At 35.3% G+C, this 20425-nt stretch overlaps 1 protein-coding gene across 1 annotated transcript in view; it reads left to right on the forward strand.

The window, feature by feature from the left end:
- Positions 1-20425, forward strand: part of PIKFYVE (phosphoinositide kinase, FYVE finger containing) — a 105067-nt gene that overhangs the window by 77615 nt on the left and 7027 nt on the right. Inside the window, exons 23-37 of the mRNA XM_011993923.1 lie at positions 1705-1827; positions 2205-2313; positions 2429-2583; positions 3238-3328; positions 5668-5728; positions 6582-6719; positions 7422-7542; positions 9956-10051; positions 12226-12309; positions 13193-13290; positions 14997-15161; positions 17107-17166; positions 18165-18341; positions 18744-18847; positions 20038-20166. Of these exons, the coding sequence (XP_011849313.1) occupies positions 1705-1827; positions 2205-2313; positions 2429-2583; positions 3238-3328; positions 5668-5728; positions 6582-6719; positions 7422-7542; positions 9956-10051; positions 12226-12309; positions 13193-13290; positions 14997-15161; positions 17107-17166; positions 18165-18341; positions 18744-18847; positions 20038-20166 (1711 nt within the window). The remainder of the gene's footprint in view (positions 1-1704; positions 1828-2204; positions 2314-2428; positions 2584-3237; positions 3329-5667; positions 5729-6581; positions 6720-7421; positions 7543-9955; positions 10052-12225; positions 12310-13192; positions 13291-14996; positions 15162-17106; positions 17167-18164; positions 18342-18743; positions 18848-20037; positions 20167-20425) is intronic.

A 20425-nucleotide genomic window follows, 5' to 3' on the forward strand; every position in this document is an offset into this window, starting at 1 on the left:
ATTTCTACACTTATAAATGCAGAGGACCAGACTGTATTAAGAACTTTCAGTATTATTTTATTTACTTTTTACCCTACGAAATAGTTATTATCCTCACTTACAGAGCTTACGATCTGAACACTTACAGAGCTTTCAGGTGATGGAGTCATGATTTGAACCCTAGTCGATCTACTACCAGCCTCACTCTTTTTTAAAAAAATTTTTTAATATAAAAATTTTAGAAAATTATGAGACAGGATCTCATTGTTACCTAGGCGGGTCTTGAATTGTGCTCAGGTGATGATCTTGCCTCGGCCTTTGGAACTGTGGGAATTAGAAGTGTGAGTCACCATGTCCGGCCCTGGCTTAACTCTTAACCATTGTTTTGGCATCTGATGGCATCTGAAAGTCTGTCAGAATGTTTGCCAAGACATTAACCATCAGAAAGATAATCACATATTTCTAGAACCAAAAGTGTGTGTTCAAAGAATTGATAGTTGCCATTGTGGTATTAAATAATTTGAGAAAGCCTTCAGGTTCTACCTTCAAAATATATCCAGAGTCTGAGCACTTTTTACCACCTCTACCACTACCACTTTGGGCTGAGCCTCTGTTATCTTTCACCTGGCCTTAGCCAATCTCCCTTTGGCCTTGTCCCTTTAGCCTCTTCTGAACACAGCAGTCAGAGTGGTTCTTTTAAGGGGCAGTCAGGTAAGGCCACTCCTCTGCTCTAGACACTCCAAAGGGTGTCTGTTTCACCTGGAGTAAAAGCCAAAGTCCATTTACTGGCCTTCAATCTACCTGCTCTGGCTGCCTAGGACCTCTCTGCTCTTATCTCCTACTACTTTCTCTTCACTCATCCTGCTGCCGCCCCACTGGCCTCCTGACTGGGCCTCAGGTATGTCAAGTAGGTTCCTGCCTGGGAGCCTTGTGCTTGTTCTCCCTCTTGGAATTGCTCATTCCCAGATACCTGCTTGTTGCTTCCTTGCCTCTTACAAGTCTTTGCTCACATTTCACCTGCCCTGACACTCTCCCATCCTAGCACTCTGCTTCTCTTTCTTGCTATATTTTTCTCCATATACTGAACCTCTGATATGTTTTGTTACTTGAATTTGTTTTATTTGTTACCTGAATCTTGTTTTTCCTGAATTAGGAGAACAGGAATTGTTAATGTTATATCCTCAGCACCTAAAACAATGTCTGGCACATAATAGACCCTCAGGAGATATTTGCTAATTAGAGCTTATTTCCTTTTTTAAGCAAGAGCTTTTAACCGTGCATGTTGGGCCTTGCCAGGGAGTGGGGTTGTAGCATTTGTTGGTCAATATAAACCCTCAGGTGGAAAGGAAACAAAAGACTCATGAAGAATCTTCAGGAGCTGGAGAGGTACTGAATGCCTACAATTAGATGTAGGTATTTTAGTTTCCTTATTAATAGGGATGGTTTATAGCCATCATTTTTGGTTTTACAGCAGATAAAGATAACTTCAAGGGGTAAATGATGGTACTACAGTGTAATGAAAGATAAAACAAAATCCCTCCAGAATTGGGGAGGATATTTATTGTAAGAGCTCAAAATTATCTTTAATATCTTTGTGATCGTTTTAAAATGCCATTTTATAGAAACTTTTTCTCTTATGCCTCATAGGATTTAGTTGAACATCATGATACAGCTCTATTCAAGATATTAAACTATTTTTCATTTTCTATTGGTCCTTGTATTTTTTTCTGTCAGTTATTCTCCCATTCGGCTTCTTGAAGTATGTGTTCCACTTCCCAAAATATTCATTAAGCGTCAGGCCCCATTAAAAGTGTCCCTTCTTCAGGATCTGAAGGACTTCTTTCAAAAGTAAGTTCAGTTTCTTTTATCATCTTTTTTTTTGTTTATTTACAGCTATTTTAAAGTATCAGGTTTGTTCATTTTACTTTCTTTGAAAATGTAAATAGCTTTTCTAATTGTATGCTATGCATGCGTGGTGTACAAAAAGAAAATTGTAGACTTTATGGAAAAATAATAAAAAAGAAGCCAAACTCTTTTAGACATAACAACTTAAAATTTTGAAGTACATCCTTTTAGGTCTTATTTGCTCTGCAAAACTGTATGTAATTCTTAATTAGGTAAAACATTATTTTAATTATGTTTTGCACAACTTTTTTTTCTATTTATGTGAAATAGAAAATTTGATTCACTCTTTTTAAAGTGTTCAATGTTCTCTCTATTTTTAGAGTTTCACAGGTATATCTTGCCATTGATGAAAGACTTGCATCTTTGAAAACTGATACATTTAGTAAAACAAGAGAGGAAAAAATGGAAGATATCTTTGCACAGAAAGAGGTAATTTATTTCTTTGGTAGAAAATTCAAAAGTTACTTATTAACTTAATAGAAGTTTATTTTGGGGTATGTCTGTATAGGTCTCTGTCTCCGGAAATTGTTTCTGTTCCTTGTAGATGGAAGAAGGCGAGTTCAAGAACTGGATTGAGAAGATGCAAGCAAGGCTCATGTCTTCCTCTCTAGATACCCCTCAGCAACTACAGTCGGTCTTTGAGTCACTCATTGCCAAGAAACAAAGTCTCTGTGAAGTGCTGCAAGCTTGGAATAACAGGTGTGATTTTGCAGTCTGGTTTTCTTTAATATTATTGCTACATTTGTTCTAATGTGATACCTTACAACTTACAAATCTTTAATTATGGATGTTTCATTTTGTGCTCAAGTTAAAGAAGCTTTTGTTTTCCATCACCCTCCTTTCCTCTTTATATTTTAAAATGTATGTGCTATATTTTAGGTAGTTTGTGAAGATGTAAAAACCAAAGAGGAAAAGAGCCTTTGATACTGTTTCTAATATAATTTGAAACAGTGTTGTTCAGATGTGTGTGCTGTTGAATTGTTTTTAACTGAAGTAGTATGCCATGAGTCACTGTTGGTTTTTAGCCAGCAATTTCAAATATATTGATATATTTATCTTATGCCTTTATTTCAATATTTATTTTTTAGAAGTATTTTTCTTTATAATAATTTGCTATTCTTTTTTTTTACAACTATAGTCGATAGGAATGGTCGATAACAAATGCCCCTGATCAATTAGATATGACAAAAACTTACTCTTATTTATATATAACTTTAAAGACTATGGTTAATTCAAACAGGAAAACTTTGTGATTTCAAAGTTGTAAAGAGAAAATTTATAAACAGCACTCAAGGTGCAGAAACAAACCATATATATATATATTTTTTTGTTTTGTTTTGCTTTTGGCCACAGGTTGCAGGACCTTTTCCAACAGGAAAAGGGTAGAAAGAGACCTTCAGTTCCTCCAAGTCCTGGAAGACTGAGACAAGGGGAAGAAAGCAAGGTGTGAAGTGTAATCTTGTCTTTGGTCCTTAATGGATAAAATATAGTTAGTTCCATTTATAATACTTAGCAGGGATAGTTTAATACATACTTTAGTAATGACATCCAGCAGGGTTTTCCATTTTGAATTTGTGAGGTTTCAAGGAGCTGTGACCTGGATTACTTTTATGTTATAACCTGAAATAAAATGATCGGTTATAATTTATTTATTTGAAATGTTTTTAAAAGCTACAGTTTGCTGGCATCACCGGGGGTGGCATCATGGTGACAGCAAGTGCTACAAAGGAAAGTCGTGGATACTCTAAGTATATAATAGGGTCCTCATTTATTTTATACTCTGCAGTTTTGGGTGTTTTTAAAATCTCTGTGCTTAAATAAGAGGTTTTTCTTAAGGTATTTGAACTGTGTCAGTTCTTTTTCAACTGTGTTAGTTTTCTCTTGCTCGGTGATAGATTATCCAAAACATTGGCCAAAACCACAAATTTATTTCATGGTTTCTGTGGGTCAGAAGACTGGCAAGCATGACTAGGTTCTCTGCTCAGAATCTGACACAGCTGAACTCAAGGTTTTGGCTGGGGCTTCTGTCTTATCTGAGACTCAGGGTCTCCTACTCATTCAGGTTGTTGGCAGAATTCAGTTTCTATTAGTTGTAGGATTGATGTCCTCGTTTTCTTGCTGGCTGTCCACCGGACACCATTCTTAACCCCTAGAGGCTGCCTGCATTTCTTGCCATTCAGTACTCTCCGTCTTCAAAACCTACAGCAATGTGTCAAACCTTTCTTTTGCTTCGAATCACTTACTTTCTCTGTCTTTGATCTATAGACACAGATTTAAGGACTCATGTGGTTATATCAGATCCATCTGGATAATTTTCCTATTTTGAGGTCATCTGATTTGGGGCCTTAATTACATCTGCAAAATTACAGAAGTACCTAAATTAGTCCAGATGCTCCTCAACTTCTGAGAGGTTGATGTTCTGATAAACTCATCATAAGTTGAAAACATCCAAAAGTATGTTTTTGGCTTAAATATTTTCAATTTATGATGAGTTTATGTGGATGTAACCCCATCATAAGTTGAGGAGCATACTGGATGCATAGTGGTTTTGTGACATTGTAAAGTTGGAAAATCTTAAGTCAGACCATCATAAGTCAGGGAATGTGTATGTGATTAATGGAGAAGAGATGTGTATACACCAAGGGCTGGGAATCTTGGGGCCATATTAGAATTCTGCCTATGACACCACGTTTCACATGAATTAATGTCAGCTTATTATAAGGGCTTCATGTTCTGATATCATGAGGGCTTTGAGGGAGTATTTTCTTTTTGTACAGTGTGTAGTATTTGTAGAATATTTTCATGGAATGATGGATCCAGGTACTTAAGATATTTTTGTTATTTAGTAATATATAGTGAATTCTTCCTTTTTGTCTCATAAACAACTGTGTAGAAACACACAGATGTTTGTGAGACAAAAAGGAAGTTTAGGTGAGAGTAAGAATTAAGGCTACTGAAGATCTGTGTGTTGGTATTTGCCAACTAGTGTGGAGCTGTTAATGACTAGCACAGACTTCTGGTGGCCTTTCCATTTGCTCACTGAAGAAACTGCAAAGCTAATAGTGTAAGCATGTAGATAGATACAGAATTGAAAATACAAAATTATTGAACAGATGATCATCTTTTTTGAAAGATTGAAAGTTGATTTGAAATTCTGTAGCACTGCCCTTAATATTTACAGTGGATGGTCCCCCGTTATCCAAGGAGGGTATGTTCTAAGACACCTCAGTGGAAACATGAAATAGCAGATAGTACTAAACCATGTATGTACTGTTTTTTTCCTATGTATGTGTACCTATGGTAAAGTTTAATTTATAAATTAGGCACAGTAAGAGATTAACAATAGTAATAATAAAAGAGAACAATTATAATAGTATGCCAGCATCACTGCTTTTGCGCTTTGGGACCATTAAAATAAGGGTTACTTGAAAATAAGCACTGCCATACTATGATGGTTGATCTGATAACCAGGACAGCTACTATGTGACTAAAGGGTAGATAGTATGTACAGTATGTTACATGTTTAAATAGGTTACTTATATTAATGAGTTTATTTATAAATAAGTTAATGCAGATTTAATAACTTTCTCTGTTTTAATTTCTAATAAGGTAAAAATTTTTAAGGTAAACAAAAGCTAATTAAAAATATTAAGGGGGTTTTTAGTAATTTTTAAGGGTGTAAATGGGTCCTGAGACCAGAAAGTTTAAGATTCACTGATTAAAAATTTTTTTGAATGGGATTTTCATGTTTTCCATAAGAATAAAGTATTTACTTCTCTACAGGTAAGTGCGATGGATGCCTCTCCACGGAATATTTCTCCAGGACTTCAGAATGGAGAAAAAGGTTGGTCCTGAGTCTGGTGATCACTTGCCATTGGATTTAAAGAAATTTCTTATTGTATAAGTTGTTTTAAACTGTTTGAGCAGTTTTTCTGAATCTGTCGTTCATAGACTTTCTTTCCTTCCTGTAGAGCACTTGTAATCCTATCAGATTATCATACAGTTTATTGCAATAAGATAAATCAGGTTATAGAAATACATGAAATATAAAGAAGGCTGCTATTAGGGGAAGAAAAAACAGAAAAAAGTAAATTGAATTTGTTTTGCTTATTACAAAGTCAGTCCTCAGGTTTCATTGCAAAAATCTTGTAAAGTTTAATTTACAGTTTTAATGTCACTAAAATATTGTCTAGACTTAAGATGTCTTTCACAATATTTCATTGCATAATTTGGTGTCATCATAGAAACTTTGTGGGGACACTTACATGGACTGTAGAACCAGGAGCTCAACTTTTAATTCTTGGCATTTTTCTGTTATAATTGTTTTTTCTCTCCCAGAATAAGCGTGCAGCCTTTCTCACAGTGTCCTAATTTCATTCTCTATTAAACTAAAAAACTAGTATTTAGGTAGGCATTGTGGTATAATGGATAGTGTATTGGATAGGAGTCAGTCTTGGTTGACAGTTGCAGTACTGCTACCAGGATTTGATTGTAGTCAAGTCATACATAATTTTTCCGGATTTTTGTGTCCATTTCTATGACATGAGCTACATGACTTTTGTAGCTAGATGATTTTTAAAAAGTGAAAATTTTGCCTTTTAGGAAGTAGGAATATGAATGAGCATTTAAAAAATATTAGGTAGACATGGACTTAGTATGTATGTAAATGACTCATTTAAGATTGTGTTTTTCTTTAGAGGATCGCTTCTTAACAACTTTGTCCAGCCAGAGCTCCACCAGTTCTACTCATCTCCAGTTGCCTACGCCACCTGAAGTCATGTCTGAGCAGTCAGTAGGAGGGCCCCCTGAGCTAGATACAGCCAGCAGTTCTGAAGGTAGAGGATAAGTCACTTTTACCATATTTCACTGAATCTAAGACTGAAAGATGTATCATTGATTTACATGTGTCACCAAGAAGGAAAAACTGCTGATTCTTTGACGTAAGACTCTTATCCCTTAGAATTTTTGTTTACACTTACCGAAAGTGTTTTTTACATTTAGCTTATTATCATATTGTTACTTCATTTAGTTACATTAATTGACATGTAAATATCTTAGTATCAAAATGTCACTTATCCTCATCTACCTTCTGGGGATCTTCCTTTCTTAGGTTTCATAAGGCACATGATTACTGCTTTGTACGAAAATAAGAGAATTACAACCATTTCTCTAAGGACAGATATTTGTTTCATGATAACAGATTCATGCCTTGCTTTCTGTTTAGGTGGTGACTACTAAATTATAGTATAAACTTTGAAATTAACTTTAAAATTGCTATTTAACTCAGGTATAATAGCCACAGTGCTTCAGAGATGTTTAAAAAAACAGGTGTCCCTTGGAGTCAATGCTGTGTATGCGTCACTGTTGTTACCTGTTTTATCCCATAGTGGTCTTTTCCCTTGATCAGAAATTTTAAACTGTTATTGGTATAGTATACATATGTCCATATTCCAGAAAGGAAAAGAACCAAAGTCAGCAGCTTATATTTTTTATTCTCCCTGAATATTAATATATAAGTAGACTATTTTTCATTTTAGATGTGTTTGATGGGCATTTGCTGGGATCCACAGACAGCCAAGTGAAGGAAAAGTCAACCATGAAAGCCATCTTTGCAAATTTGCTTCCAGGAAATAGCTATAATCCTATTCCATTTCCTTTGTAAGTATTATTAAAACCAGTGGCTCTTAGCAGGGGGATTATTTTTCCTTAATTACTTGCTGCGTATTTTAATATATTTATCTGATGCATGATTTTTCAATCCCAATTTTATTTCATCATAGTAAAAGAGATGTCTTTTGATACAATGTAGTTTGTAGAACACATAATCATTATAAAACAGTGAATGAATGGATAAAGAAAGCACTGGCCGATGTTACTTATAAATGTTTGAATTACTTGTTCCGGAAACACTTGTTTGTATAGCTTTTTTCAAAGATACATGGCTGTATCTACTGATGTAATAATTATAAAAACATATTGCTGGTAATATATGCGGTTGGTATTACTCGTCTAATGGTTTGCGGGGACATGGCATTGTCCTAGCACTGATGATGAACTATAGTGACTTGTCCAAGTTTTCATGTCATCTTTTTTGTATGGGGCTCCCTCAAATTTGACTGCCTGTGAAAGTTTATTTTTCTTCCACTGGTTGACCGATGTGGCTCTCAAATGCTGCCCTTGTTATGGAGCAAGTGTATCCAAAAAGTGGACATTTTTGTTAATAAGGACTTCTGCTTTTTTATTAACTGACTGATGTATTTATTCAGTCAGTATTTAAACTTTTATTTAGTGCCTATTTTAGTGCCCTATGATGTAGAATAAGATTTGTAAGGAACAGTCATCACTCTTAGGAGCTCATAATCTTTGGGAAGATACAGTTAGGACTCACAGTACAGTATGTGATATGTTATATGATAGTAAAATATAAAAGTTCCCTTTTTTCTCTACTTTAGACCTGAATATATGAGTTTCTTGATTGGGCTGGGATCCCTGTTATGTTATGGTCTTTGTTCATGCTCTCACATTTATTTTTATTTTTTAAATTTTATTTTTGAATCAGAGTCTCACTCTGTCACCCAGGCTGGAATGTAGTGGTGTAATCTTAGCTCATTGCAACCTCTGCCTCCTAGATTTAAGTGATTCTCCTGCCTCAGCTTCCCAGGTAGCTGGGGGTGTGCACCACCATACCTGGCTAATTTTCATGTTTTTTAGTAGAGAGGAGGTTTCACCATCTTGGCCAGGCTGCTCTTGAACTCCTGACCTCAGGTGATCTGCTCACCTCAGTCTCCCAAAGTACTGAGCTACTGGACCCGGCCCTTTTTAATTTTTTTTAATATAGTTTTTTTCTTTTTATTTGTTTCTCTTCTCTCTAAACTGCTTTTTGTGAAACACATTCTTTTTTAATCATTCAGTCCTATTCTTTCTCAGAAGAATGTAATAGACCCTCCCCTTACCTCCTGCTCCAGTCATAGTAGGTTTCTATTATATGCTCTTATGATTCCTATCTTGGTCCGTTCATGCTGCTATGATGAATTACCATAGACTGAGTTGCTTATAGACAACAGAAATTTATTTCTTATAGTCCTGGAGGCTAGAAGTCTGAGATGAGGGTGCCAGCATGGTTGGGTTTTGGCAAGGGTCCTCTTTTGGGTTGTAGATTGCTATTGTCTCTTTGTGTTCTCATGTGGTGGAAGGAGGCTGAGAGAGCTGTTTCCAATCTTTTTTATGAGGACACTAATCCCATTCATGAACACTCCACCCTTATGACCTAAATTACCTCCTAAAGGCCCTACCTCCTTATACCATAACATTGGGGGTTAGGATTTTAACATAGGAATTTTGTGGGGGCTGGGGGGATAAACATTCATTCTATAGCAATTCCCTCATAGCACTTACCACAGAGATTATATTTATTTGTTTATAGAATTGTGTGTTTCTTTGCCCCCACTACACTATAAACTCTATGGTGCCAATTTTTTTTTCACCATTATATTGTTAACATCTCACACATGTAAGATCCTTAAAAATAGTTTTTCTTCATATTGTATCCTTGGCATGTTCGGTGTTCAGTAAATAGCACCTAAATAAAAATTGACTGTGCCTAACAGTGCCTAGGTGAGTTAGGGTCGGAGTCAGGGGAGCAAAATTTAAGTGGAAATGGAGCTACACTGGGTTTTTTGTATGATAATGGTAGAGTGGCTGTGTTGCATTGTTTATTATTGAACTAGTAGTATGTCTTCTCCACAATTTCTGGAAGACTTTTTCTCTCTAGCTTATAATGGAACAAAATATCTTAGACCTCTGCTGTTGATTGTAGATTTTTTTTTGAGGTTAATATGGCCAGGGTCTTGGCAGTATGGAAAGGTTTGTTTGGAGTGACTATTGCAGAACCCTCTGATTTGAAACCTGATTAATTCTGATAATTTTCTAATTGCCTTCAAAAACTTTCTCGTGATATCTTTTTCTTTCTTAATGATTCAAGTTATCATATATGCATACATTTTGGCTTTCTTAATTATATTCTTAACTCTACAGTACTTAGTTAACTTATGTATTTTAAAAATTTTCATAGTGATCCAGATAAACACTATTTAATGTACGAACATGAACGAGTGCCCATTGCAGTCTGCGAGAAGGAACCCAGCTCCATCATTGCTTTTGCTCTCAGGTATGGGACTTTGACTTATGATGATATCTATGTATTTTATGTATGTCTATTAATCCCTTATTTTTGGAATCTTTCATATAAAGCAGAATGATTAAATATAAGTAAAAATGTATGCTCTTTAGTCATGGTAGCTTGTTTTTTTTTTTTTTTTTTTTTTTTTTTCCCAGACAGAGTGTCACTCTGTTGCCCAGGCTGGAGTGCAGTGGTGCAATCTCGGCTCACTGCAACCTGTGCCTCCTGGATTCAGGCAATTCTCCTGCCTCAGCCTCTTGAGTAGCTGGGACTACAGGCACATACCACCATGCCTGGCTAATTTTTGTATTTTTAGTAGAGAAGGGGTTTTACCATATTGGTCAGGCGGGTCTTGAACTCCTGACCTCAGGTGATCCACCTGCCTCGGCCTCCCAAATTGTCAGAATTACAGATGTGAGCCACCGTGCCTGGCAGCTTGTTCTTTTTGTCCATAAAAATCTTCTTTGTACCCAAATAATGGAGTAAAGGATGATTCCTAAGTAAGCTCCTAATAACTAAATTGACTTGGCAAGTTATTTACAGAGCCTTAAATCCTCTATCCATTCTGTTAAAATATGTTTTCCCTTGTATCCCTTCCCTCAGTTTACTTATTGACACAGTACTTGGAACATCCTGCCTTGTACAGTCTGAATATCTTTTTTGTACCATTCACTCATTTTCTACATACGAGGTAAAAGTTTTCTGCTTAGAAAACAGCAGTCACCTCTTATCCATGGAGGGTATGTTCTAAGAACCCCCATGGATGTCTGAACCTACAGATAGTATCGAACCCTGTAAATACTATGCTTTTTCCTATACATACCTACCTGTGATAAAGTTTAATTTATAAATTAGCCAAGCCACAATAAGAGATGAACAACAGCAATAACAAGATAGAACAGTTTTATGACAATATACTATAACAAAAGTTACGTGAATGTGTTCTCTCTCTTTCTAAATATCTTAATGTTTTTGGACTGCTGTTGACTGTGGGTAATTGAAACCATGGAAAGTGAAACTATGGATGAGGAGGTACTACTGTAATGCTGTTCTTATGCCTTACTCCGTAGACATTTCTGACTTTTTAGTTTATACAGTTATGTATCTTAAAGATATATCCACTTAAAAATATATATAGTATGTCTAAAAGGGCAAAGCTTTTAAATTTTAAGAATATCTTGGTGGTAGCTGAACTTAGTTTAAGTAGAATCTAAGACGTTTAAAGCAATTTTTTCCCACTGGAAGGCATTACAATGTTTAATTTTTCTTTTTAGATAGTGGTTACAAGGAGTCCATTTATTCAACAAATATTTGAATGTTTACAAAATGTGATATACTAGGTATTGGATATACAGGAGTAAATAAGATAGATTTACATGCCTCTGCCTATATGGAGTTTAGAGTTTACTATGTAGATAATGAGGAATTTTTTCCTTGATAGGATTCCATATGATACATTTTTAACCTTTGCCTTTGGCCTCTGTGAACATAGTATAAGCTTCTCACTTTATTTATTAGTCATAATATATTAATAGGTAAGAAAGGTAGGAGAGTCAGTCAAATCAAAAGTATTTTTTATACCATTAGGAAGTAAGGATTCTAGTTGAGATATTTTTTCAATGTCTTAGAAAAATAACACATCCTAACATGCCTCTCTTGTTGCATGACATTTATCTAAAGCAAGCCTCCCAGACTGCTAGTCTAAGAGTCAGGTTTTTTTGTTTTTGTTTTTTTCTTTTTTGTTAATAGAACATTAAACATTTTTTTCCCCTTAAAGTTTAGTACTTTAAGTAGAAAAGCACTCTCATATTATTTTTTTCTCTATTGTACTAAATACTGAGGCTTCAAACTTTTAAGTTACCTGTTCAGTCCCTGAAGTCATTTGATGTAAATATTAGTAAATAGGCTTTTAAAATCTTTGTTGAGGATATTGATACTGGTTGATGAGTCAGTGGGTCATATTTTGTATTACCTTCTATGAAGACATTGACCTTCCTCATGAAGCTTCTACTTGATTGCTTTTGTTAGTTAACCAAAATTATTTAATTATGGAAAGTTATAATGATTGTGCTTCTATAATGCAATACTTACTGTAAAGCATATGATTTGCTTTTAAAGAATAAGTTAATGTTTAACATTTTTCAACCTATTTTTACCCTAAGTTGTAAAGAATACCGAAATGCCTTAGAGGAATTGTCTAAAGCGACTCAGTGGAATGGTGCTGAAGAAGGGCTTCCAACAAATAGGTGATTCATGATTGAGTAGAAACTATTTTAATTTAGTTATCATTTTCTATATGCTTGTACTTCAGTTTTATTATAGCATTTTATCAGCATAAAAATTTCTAGGATTCAGATAATGGCACTCATTCAGCCAATAATTGAGACAACAAAGCTCAAATATAGCAAAAGAACTAAACAGTCCCTTAGAATGCAGTTTTATGATAATTGCAATAGCAGTTAAATGTATATTCAGATTTAATGACATTTTTGAAAAAAATGAAAAAATGTTTTTATTTAAAAACTAAATTGGTATTTATTTTTTATTTTTATAAAATTGTAAAATTGGTAAGCTACTGCTTGACTTGGCAATTTAAAGTATCTGTGAATTGTTTATAATAAGTAAAGGTCCTAATACTTCAAAAACCAAATCCAAACCAGTTCTTTTGGCATGTTCAGTATTTTAGACTTTTAGACAGAAATTGTCACATGCTTATTATTATGATTCTTACTGAAATAGAGTTTCCAACTCTACTAACATGATAAAATTTTATCTGAATTATCATTGCGATAACTAGTGTGAGAGAAAGGAATTGATATTTTCTGTAATTGTTTGATTTATGGGTGCTGATATAGTGTTAATGGACTTGGGAAACATAATTTATTCCTCCATATATTTTTATAGTTACAGCATTTCACTTTCAGTCTAGTAGATATTAGATATTTCAGACTTTTTTTTCTGTGTTTTAGCCTGTGTTTATGTAAATTATGAATCAGACTTTTGATATTGTAGGTGGGGTTAAGTAGGAAGTAAATCAGTATACAACGTAATTAGTGTAGAGTACCTACTATTTTCTGTTTGACTTGTATAAAACTAATTTTTCCTTGTTTTTTTTTTTTCTCATTTTAGTACTTTAGATAGCAGACCAAAGAGTAGCAGCCCTATCAGATTACCTGAAATGAGTGGAGGACAGACAAACCGTACAGCAGAAACAGAACCACAACCAAGTAAGATTACACATGGAGGAATATTTATAATTAGATTTACCTATAATTATGGTTTGAAAAAGAAAATACATGAAAACAAACTAGTACCGTCTGGCAATGATTTACTACTTCTGATCTCTGAAATATAAATTTAGATATTTTTATATGTCCTCTTTATAGGTGTTTTGCTTTTCTTCGTTGATTCTTATCTCAAATGTAAGTTCAAGGTATTGGATTGGAAACTTTTAGAAGCTCTTTGGTCTATGCAAAAAGGAGGATCTGCTTCCTAGAAGAGCTTTCAGTTTAAAATATACAACCTAAGATGCAAGATACATTTTTTTTTCCTTTTTAGTTTTACAGTATTACTGGCACTATGAAAATAAATTTTCCTGCATTCCCTCCTTTAATCCCCCTAATAACCAAGTAAGAATTATTTGACATATCCTTATTTTTCAGAAAGGAAGTTAAAATTTAGATTTAGTAACTTGCTTAAGATTAGACAGTGGTGAAGCTGGGATTTGAATTTGTGTTTCTCTGACTTTGTCGGGAATACATTCAGCTACAAGTAACAAAAAATTCAACTGTAAGGATTTAAACAAATGACAGCTTATTTTTCTAACATAACCAAACCTGGAGGTTGGCAGTTGCTGGCATTTGTTTAGCTGCTCACCATTGTTACACCGTTAGGGGAATAGTTTCTCTATGATTCCTTTAAGTTTTCCTCATATTAAAAGTGTTCCATTTTTGTTTGAATTTGAGGCAGAAACCAGGATGTTGCAAACTGCAGCTGTTCTCTTTCATTAGGAAAGCAGAGGCTCTTCCTTTAATCTCATTGGTCAGAACTGGGGCTCATGGCCACTCCTGACTGAAAGAGACAGAGAAAGTAGGGAGCAGCATTGTCCCAGCTGGGTTATACAAATCATGATCCTTTCCTGGTGCTGTACACATAGTCACACATCCCACCCCGCTCCCCTCTTCCCCCAAGTTGGCATTCTGTTAGTAGGGAACCAGGTAGGAGTGGATATTAAGGAGGGAATACTAGTGTCTGTTACCCAAGTAAGCACATTTATGATTGACATTTTCTGTGATTTTGTAAATGGTAAATTTGCAAGAATTAGAATCATATTAATAGTATGATGAATGAAGCTCAAAACTAGAAGTAAAAGTATAGAGCAAGCTTTAGTAAATTATTGGCTGTTTGATGGCCTTTTTTCTTTTTTGAAAGATGCTAAAAAGGAAATCTTATCTTTTCCTGTGTTGGAGTGTAGGAACACAAATGACACAAAGATATTACCTTTAACTGAATTCTTGTAGCTTGTGAAATTGTTTTGTGTTCGTTTAGTTAACTATATTGCAATACTGTAAGAACTCAGCCCTAATTTAATCCTGTTGCTTAAGCTGTGACTGCCTTTGAAAGATATTTTTGAAAGGCTTTCTAGATAATTCCCCATATTTTTATATTCATCTAGCTGAGTGTTAACCCTCCATCTTTTTTTAAGTTTTTATTAACAGTGGTTTGTGTTAAAAAGGGTGCTTGATTATGCAAAAACAACCTGTGGAACAATAAGTAACAACATGTGGGACAATGTGCAAACAAAAGTACCTGCATTACTCAGATTGATTAACTTCATATAGTGGTTACTGCTAATAAAGAAATGAGTTGAAAATTTTTATTTTCCATCTGCAGTGACCTGTACTAAAATTAATATGTAACTTCTTATTTTTAGCCAAAAAGGCTTCTGGAATGTTGTCCTTCTTCAGAGGGACAGCAGGGAAAAGCCCCGATCTCTCTTCCCAGAAGAGAGAGACCTTACGTGGAGCAGATAGTGCTTACTACCAGGTTGGGCAGACGGGCAAGGAGGGGACCGAGAATCAAGGCGTTGAGCCTCAAGGTGTGTTAAAGAAGAATAAATATGCTTATTCTAGGCTTTGATTTTTTTATTTTAGTTGCATATATTTCTTACAGCCTTAAATAGATAATTCTTAGTGCTGAAACTGTGGCATTCCTTCTGTTCTCACTTGTCAGTGTGTTAGAGTGGAAAAAGCATGGCACTGGGAGAGTCCAACTAGTTTCAGATTTCACTGCCATCGTGTACTGTGTGGTAGAATCAGAAATCTTTCGTTTCCATAACCTGTAAAGTGGCAAAAACAATGTCTTCCAAGGTGGATGTGACATTCCACATGTAAAAACATCTGTCTCAATATGTAACTCATATTATATACTCAAATGTTTTCTTTCTTTTCAAGTCCCTGTAAAGTTGCAGCTATTTATGTTGCCCTTCATTTTGAAATTTAAAAATTATGTCCAGTGCTGGGTGAGATAGCCCATGTCTATCATCCCATCACTTTGGGAGGCTGAGACATCAGGATCACTTGAAGCCAGGAGTTTGAGACCAGCCTGAGCAATAAAGTGTGGAAAAAAAAAATGTGTGTGTGTATGTATGCATGTGTGTATCTACCTCATTGTGTTTGGGTATAGGTTTAGATCAGGAATAGGCAGACTGTGATGACCTCTTTTTGTAAATTAACGTTTATTGAGAAAACACCCATTCATTTACTTATCATCTGGTTACTTTCACTTATATTGGCAAGTTGAGTAGTTGGAACTTTTTCAGAGTGAAATATTTACTCTGTCTCTATACAGAAATAGTTTGGTGTCCTCTGGGTTAGTCTATGAATTAGTAGTTTTAAAAATAGCAACTGCTGGGCCCAGTATGGTAATCCCAGCACTTTGGGAGGCTGAGGTGGGTGGATCACTTGAGACCAGGAGTTGGAGACGAGCCTGGCCAACATAAAGAAACCCCATCTCTACTGAAAATAAAACAATTAGCCGGCCCTGGTGGCGCATGCCTGTAATCTCAACTACTTGGGAGGCTGAGGCACGAGAATCACATGAACCCAGGAGGTGTAGGTTGCAGTGAGCGGAGATTGCGCCATTGCACTCCAGCCTGGGTGACAGCAAGACTCTATCTCAAAAAAACAGACAGACAAAAAAAACAACTGCTATAATAAACTTTGACTAGTAATTAAGATACCTGTTTTGTATTCTATAGGCTGCTTGCTATTGGGCTGTAGCTGTTTATAATGGCATCCTTGGAAGGCCTAGATGCTTCAAAAATTATTTTGAAATGTGAAACTTAGGGGACTATTTGTTCTTCTAGATATTAAGATGTATTTCAAATCTCTAATAATTAAACAGAAAGTAGTAGGCTTGCAATGCAAGTCAGTAACATATTAAAAAAATAGCTCTGACATAGATTCTAGTATATTTTATGTATAAAAATATATTTTAAGTATATTAATATATAATTGTATTATATGTTAATTATGTTGTATAATTATATATGTTATATGCTAATAATAAAGTTATATAACTGGTATATAATTTTGTTTTAAAATTATGTTTTATAAAATAATATTTTATACATATTTTATATAGCTTAGTACATGATAAAGCAGTGCAAACGATTGGGGAAACATTATTCTACACACATGGGGAAAATAGTCATAATAAAGAAGCCATGGAAGTTCTTGGTATAAGAACTGAGTTACTATATTGCCATTGTAGGAATCATTCAGTTGTAAGAAAAAGTATTCAACCTAAATTCTCTATTTTTCTAATTTAAAAACTGAAATTCCAAAAACACTTAACATTTTTATTGTAATCATTTAGACAGTTTAATTGTATATCTTATGCTTGCTTGATAGTGACTTGAGTAGGATATTTTTGCTTTTAATTTGCTAAGTTTTTTTGTTACATCAAGGAAAAAGGAAAGGACAAAATGAACTGATAATTACTCAAAACCTTGGCTTTACTAATGATATTAAACCTTTTAGATGACGTAGATGGAGGAGATACACAAAAGAAACAACTCATAAATCCTCATGTGGAACTTCGTAAGTATGAGATATTATATCATTGGTTTGGGGAGAGGGACTACAGTTGAGCCAACTCTATTATTTGAGAATTCTAGCTTCATACTGAATAAATGTCCCAGTTCTTGAAATGAATATTAAGTCTGTGTGCTGATGTGAGGTATATTTAATCTATAGTTTGTAAAATATACATTTAATGTATAAAGAAATTTTATCAAAAGCATAATTTATTTGTAAATTATGCTTTCATTTCTTTTTTTTTTTTTTTTGAGACGGAGTCTCGCTCTGTCGCCCAGGCTGGAGTGCAGTGGCCGGATCTCAGCTCACTGCAAGCTCCGCCTCCCGGGTTTACACCATTCTCCTGCCTCAGCCTCCCGAGTAGCTCGGACTACAGGCGCCCGCCACCTCGCCCGGCTGGTTTTTTGCATTTTTTAGTAGAGACGGGGTTTCACCATGTTAGCCAGAATGGTCTCGATCTCCTGACCTCATGATCCGCCCGTCTCGGCCTCCCAAAGTGCTGGGATTACAGGCTTGAGCCACCGCGCCCGGCCTGCTTTCATTTCTAATAGTTAAAACATTTACTTATGTAATCTAGAGCCACAGAATTTTGACAACTGGATTTAGAATTGTGTATATGGGTGCCAGAAATGTATTATCCAGAATAATATGTACATTACATTTTAAGATATTTATTAAGCATTGCTCTAAAAGTACAATGATATTAATATGGTAGGTAATAAGGGTAAAATTAGAACTCAGCCATATTTTTTTGTGTGAGATTCACATTTTTCTCTCTTTTTGGAAAAAATATAAAAAGAGGCACATAAGATGCTCTAAAATTCCCCCTGAAGATCACTTAAACAAAATTGTGATAAATAGGGATTTGGATCTAACATGCAAAATGCCATCATGGAGAAACTTAAATGGTTGTATTTGGCCAGGGCAGGGGATGAGGGGGCGGAGGAGGAAGATATTTTCTGAGTTGTAAAGCTTTTTTAAAAAACTTCTGTTGTTTATAGAATTTTCCGATGCTAATGCCAAGTTTTACTGTCGGCTCTACTATGCGGGAGAGTTTCATAAGATGCGTGAAGTGATTCTGGACAGCAGTGAGGAAGATTTCATTCGTTCCCTCTCCCACTCATCCCCCTGGCAGGCCCGGGGAGGCAAATCAGGAGCTGCCTTCTATGCAACTGAAGGTGAGCCTTTCTCGTTGTTTATTGATTGGTTCAGTAGTCTCCATCTCTTTCCCTCAGAAAATGCAGCAGGAAGGATATTGCTTAATAAGAACTTTCGTAACTATGACCTACTAGATTTAACAGAGGTGTTTATAAAGTTTTGTTTGGTAGTTTTAAAAAGTAGATCTTCTAGAACTGAACTTAGATGTGTTATTGACAAAAGTAGAGGGTATTTGACTACATAAATCCATAGGAGCCCTTCAGTTCATTGAGAATTATGTTCTGATGAAAATTTTCACTGACATTAGAAAATTTCCCTTAAAATCATAAAACAGCCCAATCATTTAGGATCTTTGGAATGATGTATTATAGATTACAATATATATCATGATTGAGTAAACACATAAAATTTCTGCCTTTTAGATGATAGATTTATTTTGAAGCAAATGCCTCGTCTGGAAGTCCAGTCTTTCCTCGACTTTGCACCACATTACTTCAATTATATTACAAATGCTGTTCAACAAAAGGTAGAAATCTAAAACCGTGGTCTGTAATCAAAGTTTGGTGGCTTTTTTCACATCCTGAGTCTTTCTGTTAGTCGGTTCTTGTGTTGCTATAAAGAAATACCTGAGGCAGGGTAATTTGTAAAGAAAAGATGTTTCTTTGGCTCATGGTGCTGCAGGCTGTGTATACAAAGCATAATTCTGGTAGCGTCTGTTTCTGGTGAGGGCCTCAGGAAGCTTACAGTCATGGTGGAGGGCAAGGGGAACCAGCATGTCACATGGTGAGAGATGGAGCAAGAGAGTGGGGTTGGGGGTGGGGGGAAGTGCTGCATTCTTTTAACTAACCAGATCTTGTGTGAACTCAGAGCAAGAACTTATTACTAAAAGGAGGACACCAAGCCATTCATGAGGGTTCCACTCCCATGACCCAAATACCTCTCAGCAGGCCGCACCTTCAGCATTGCAGATAACATTTCAACATGAGATTTGCAGGGGCAAACATCCAAACTCTAACAGTCCTAATGGCAGTTTTCTCTGTGGTAAGATATATGCAGGACAGGAATCGATCTCTGTTATGCTATTGAGGTATTATAGGACTCAGAGATCTTAAACTCTGTATTTCCTGCGTTTGTTAGTGAGGAACCAAATGATCTTGAGCAAGTTGCCTTTAATTAGTTTATATAAAAAATCACTTAAGACATTAAGACTGGATGAAATTAGGTGCACATTCAGTAGTTGGTAATTTTGCTGAGACTGAAACGTGTATTGAGAAACAAGGGGATACTTCCTTTAGCTAGAAAGAGAGGCAGCCAGTGGCCCAGGTTTGCCCACTTGTCGTTGAGCAGCCACCAGTGCCCCCCACCCCAACCGAACTGTCATCTTAGAATCATGAAAGAGTTACATAGTTTTGGGGTTTTTTTTGAAGTTATCATGGTTTATTGCATAGTTTTGGGGGAAATTACATGTCATAATGAAGTTTTTGAATTTGATCAACTGAAGGATTATTCCTTGGGAGAATGTTAAGGATCTAGTATTTTTATTGGCATTGCTGGTATACTCACTTCTGAGATTCAAGAGTTTGAGTTTTTTTCAAAGTCCTCTGGTCATATTAATAGAAAATTATGTTCAGTTATTACATGGATAATCCTTACATTGGTATTAAATTATAAATAACCCTTTTTGATAAGAATTTATTTTGACCTTCTCTTGATTAGAGGCCCACGGCATTGGCCAAAATTCTTGGAGTTTACAGAATTGGTTATAAGAACTCTCAGAACAACACTGAGAAGAAGTTAGATCTCCTTGTCATGGAAAATCTTTTCTATGGGAGAAAGATGGCACAGGTAAGGGTATTGGACTATGTGAAGCATTTAGCTACTGGAACCTTTTGTACCTTTGGTTCTTAAATACAGTGAATCAGAGAGTAACATCCTATTTTATAGTAAATATTTAACTTTGGTTACTAGCCCATATTTAACGTTTGACTTGCTCAGCCTTGGAGAAAGAACGAAGAGGAATTATTCTTGTGGGGCGGTCTTAAAATACAGCATATCCAATATTCTAGAATCACAGAATTGGTAGAATAAGAAGGCAGATCTACTT

The sequence above is a fragment of the Mandrillus leucophaeus genome, unplaced genomic scaffold (assembly GCF_000951045.1).
Source record: "Mandrillus leucophaeus isolate KB7577 unplaced genomic scaffold, Mleu.le_1.0 Scaffold436, whole genome shotgun sequence".
NCBI classification, from domain to species: domain Eukaryota; kingdom Metazoa; phylum Chordata; class Mammalia; order Primates; family Cercopithecidae; genus Mandrillus; species Mandrillus leucophaeus.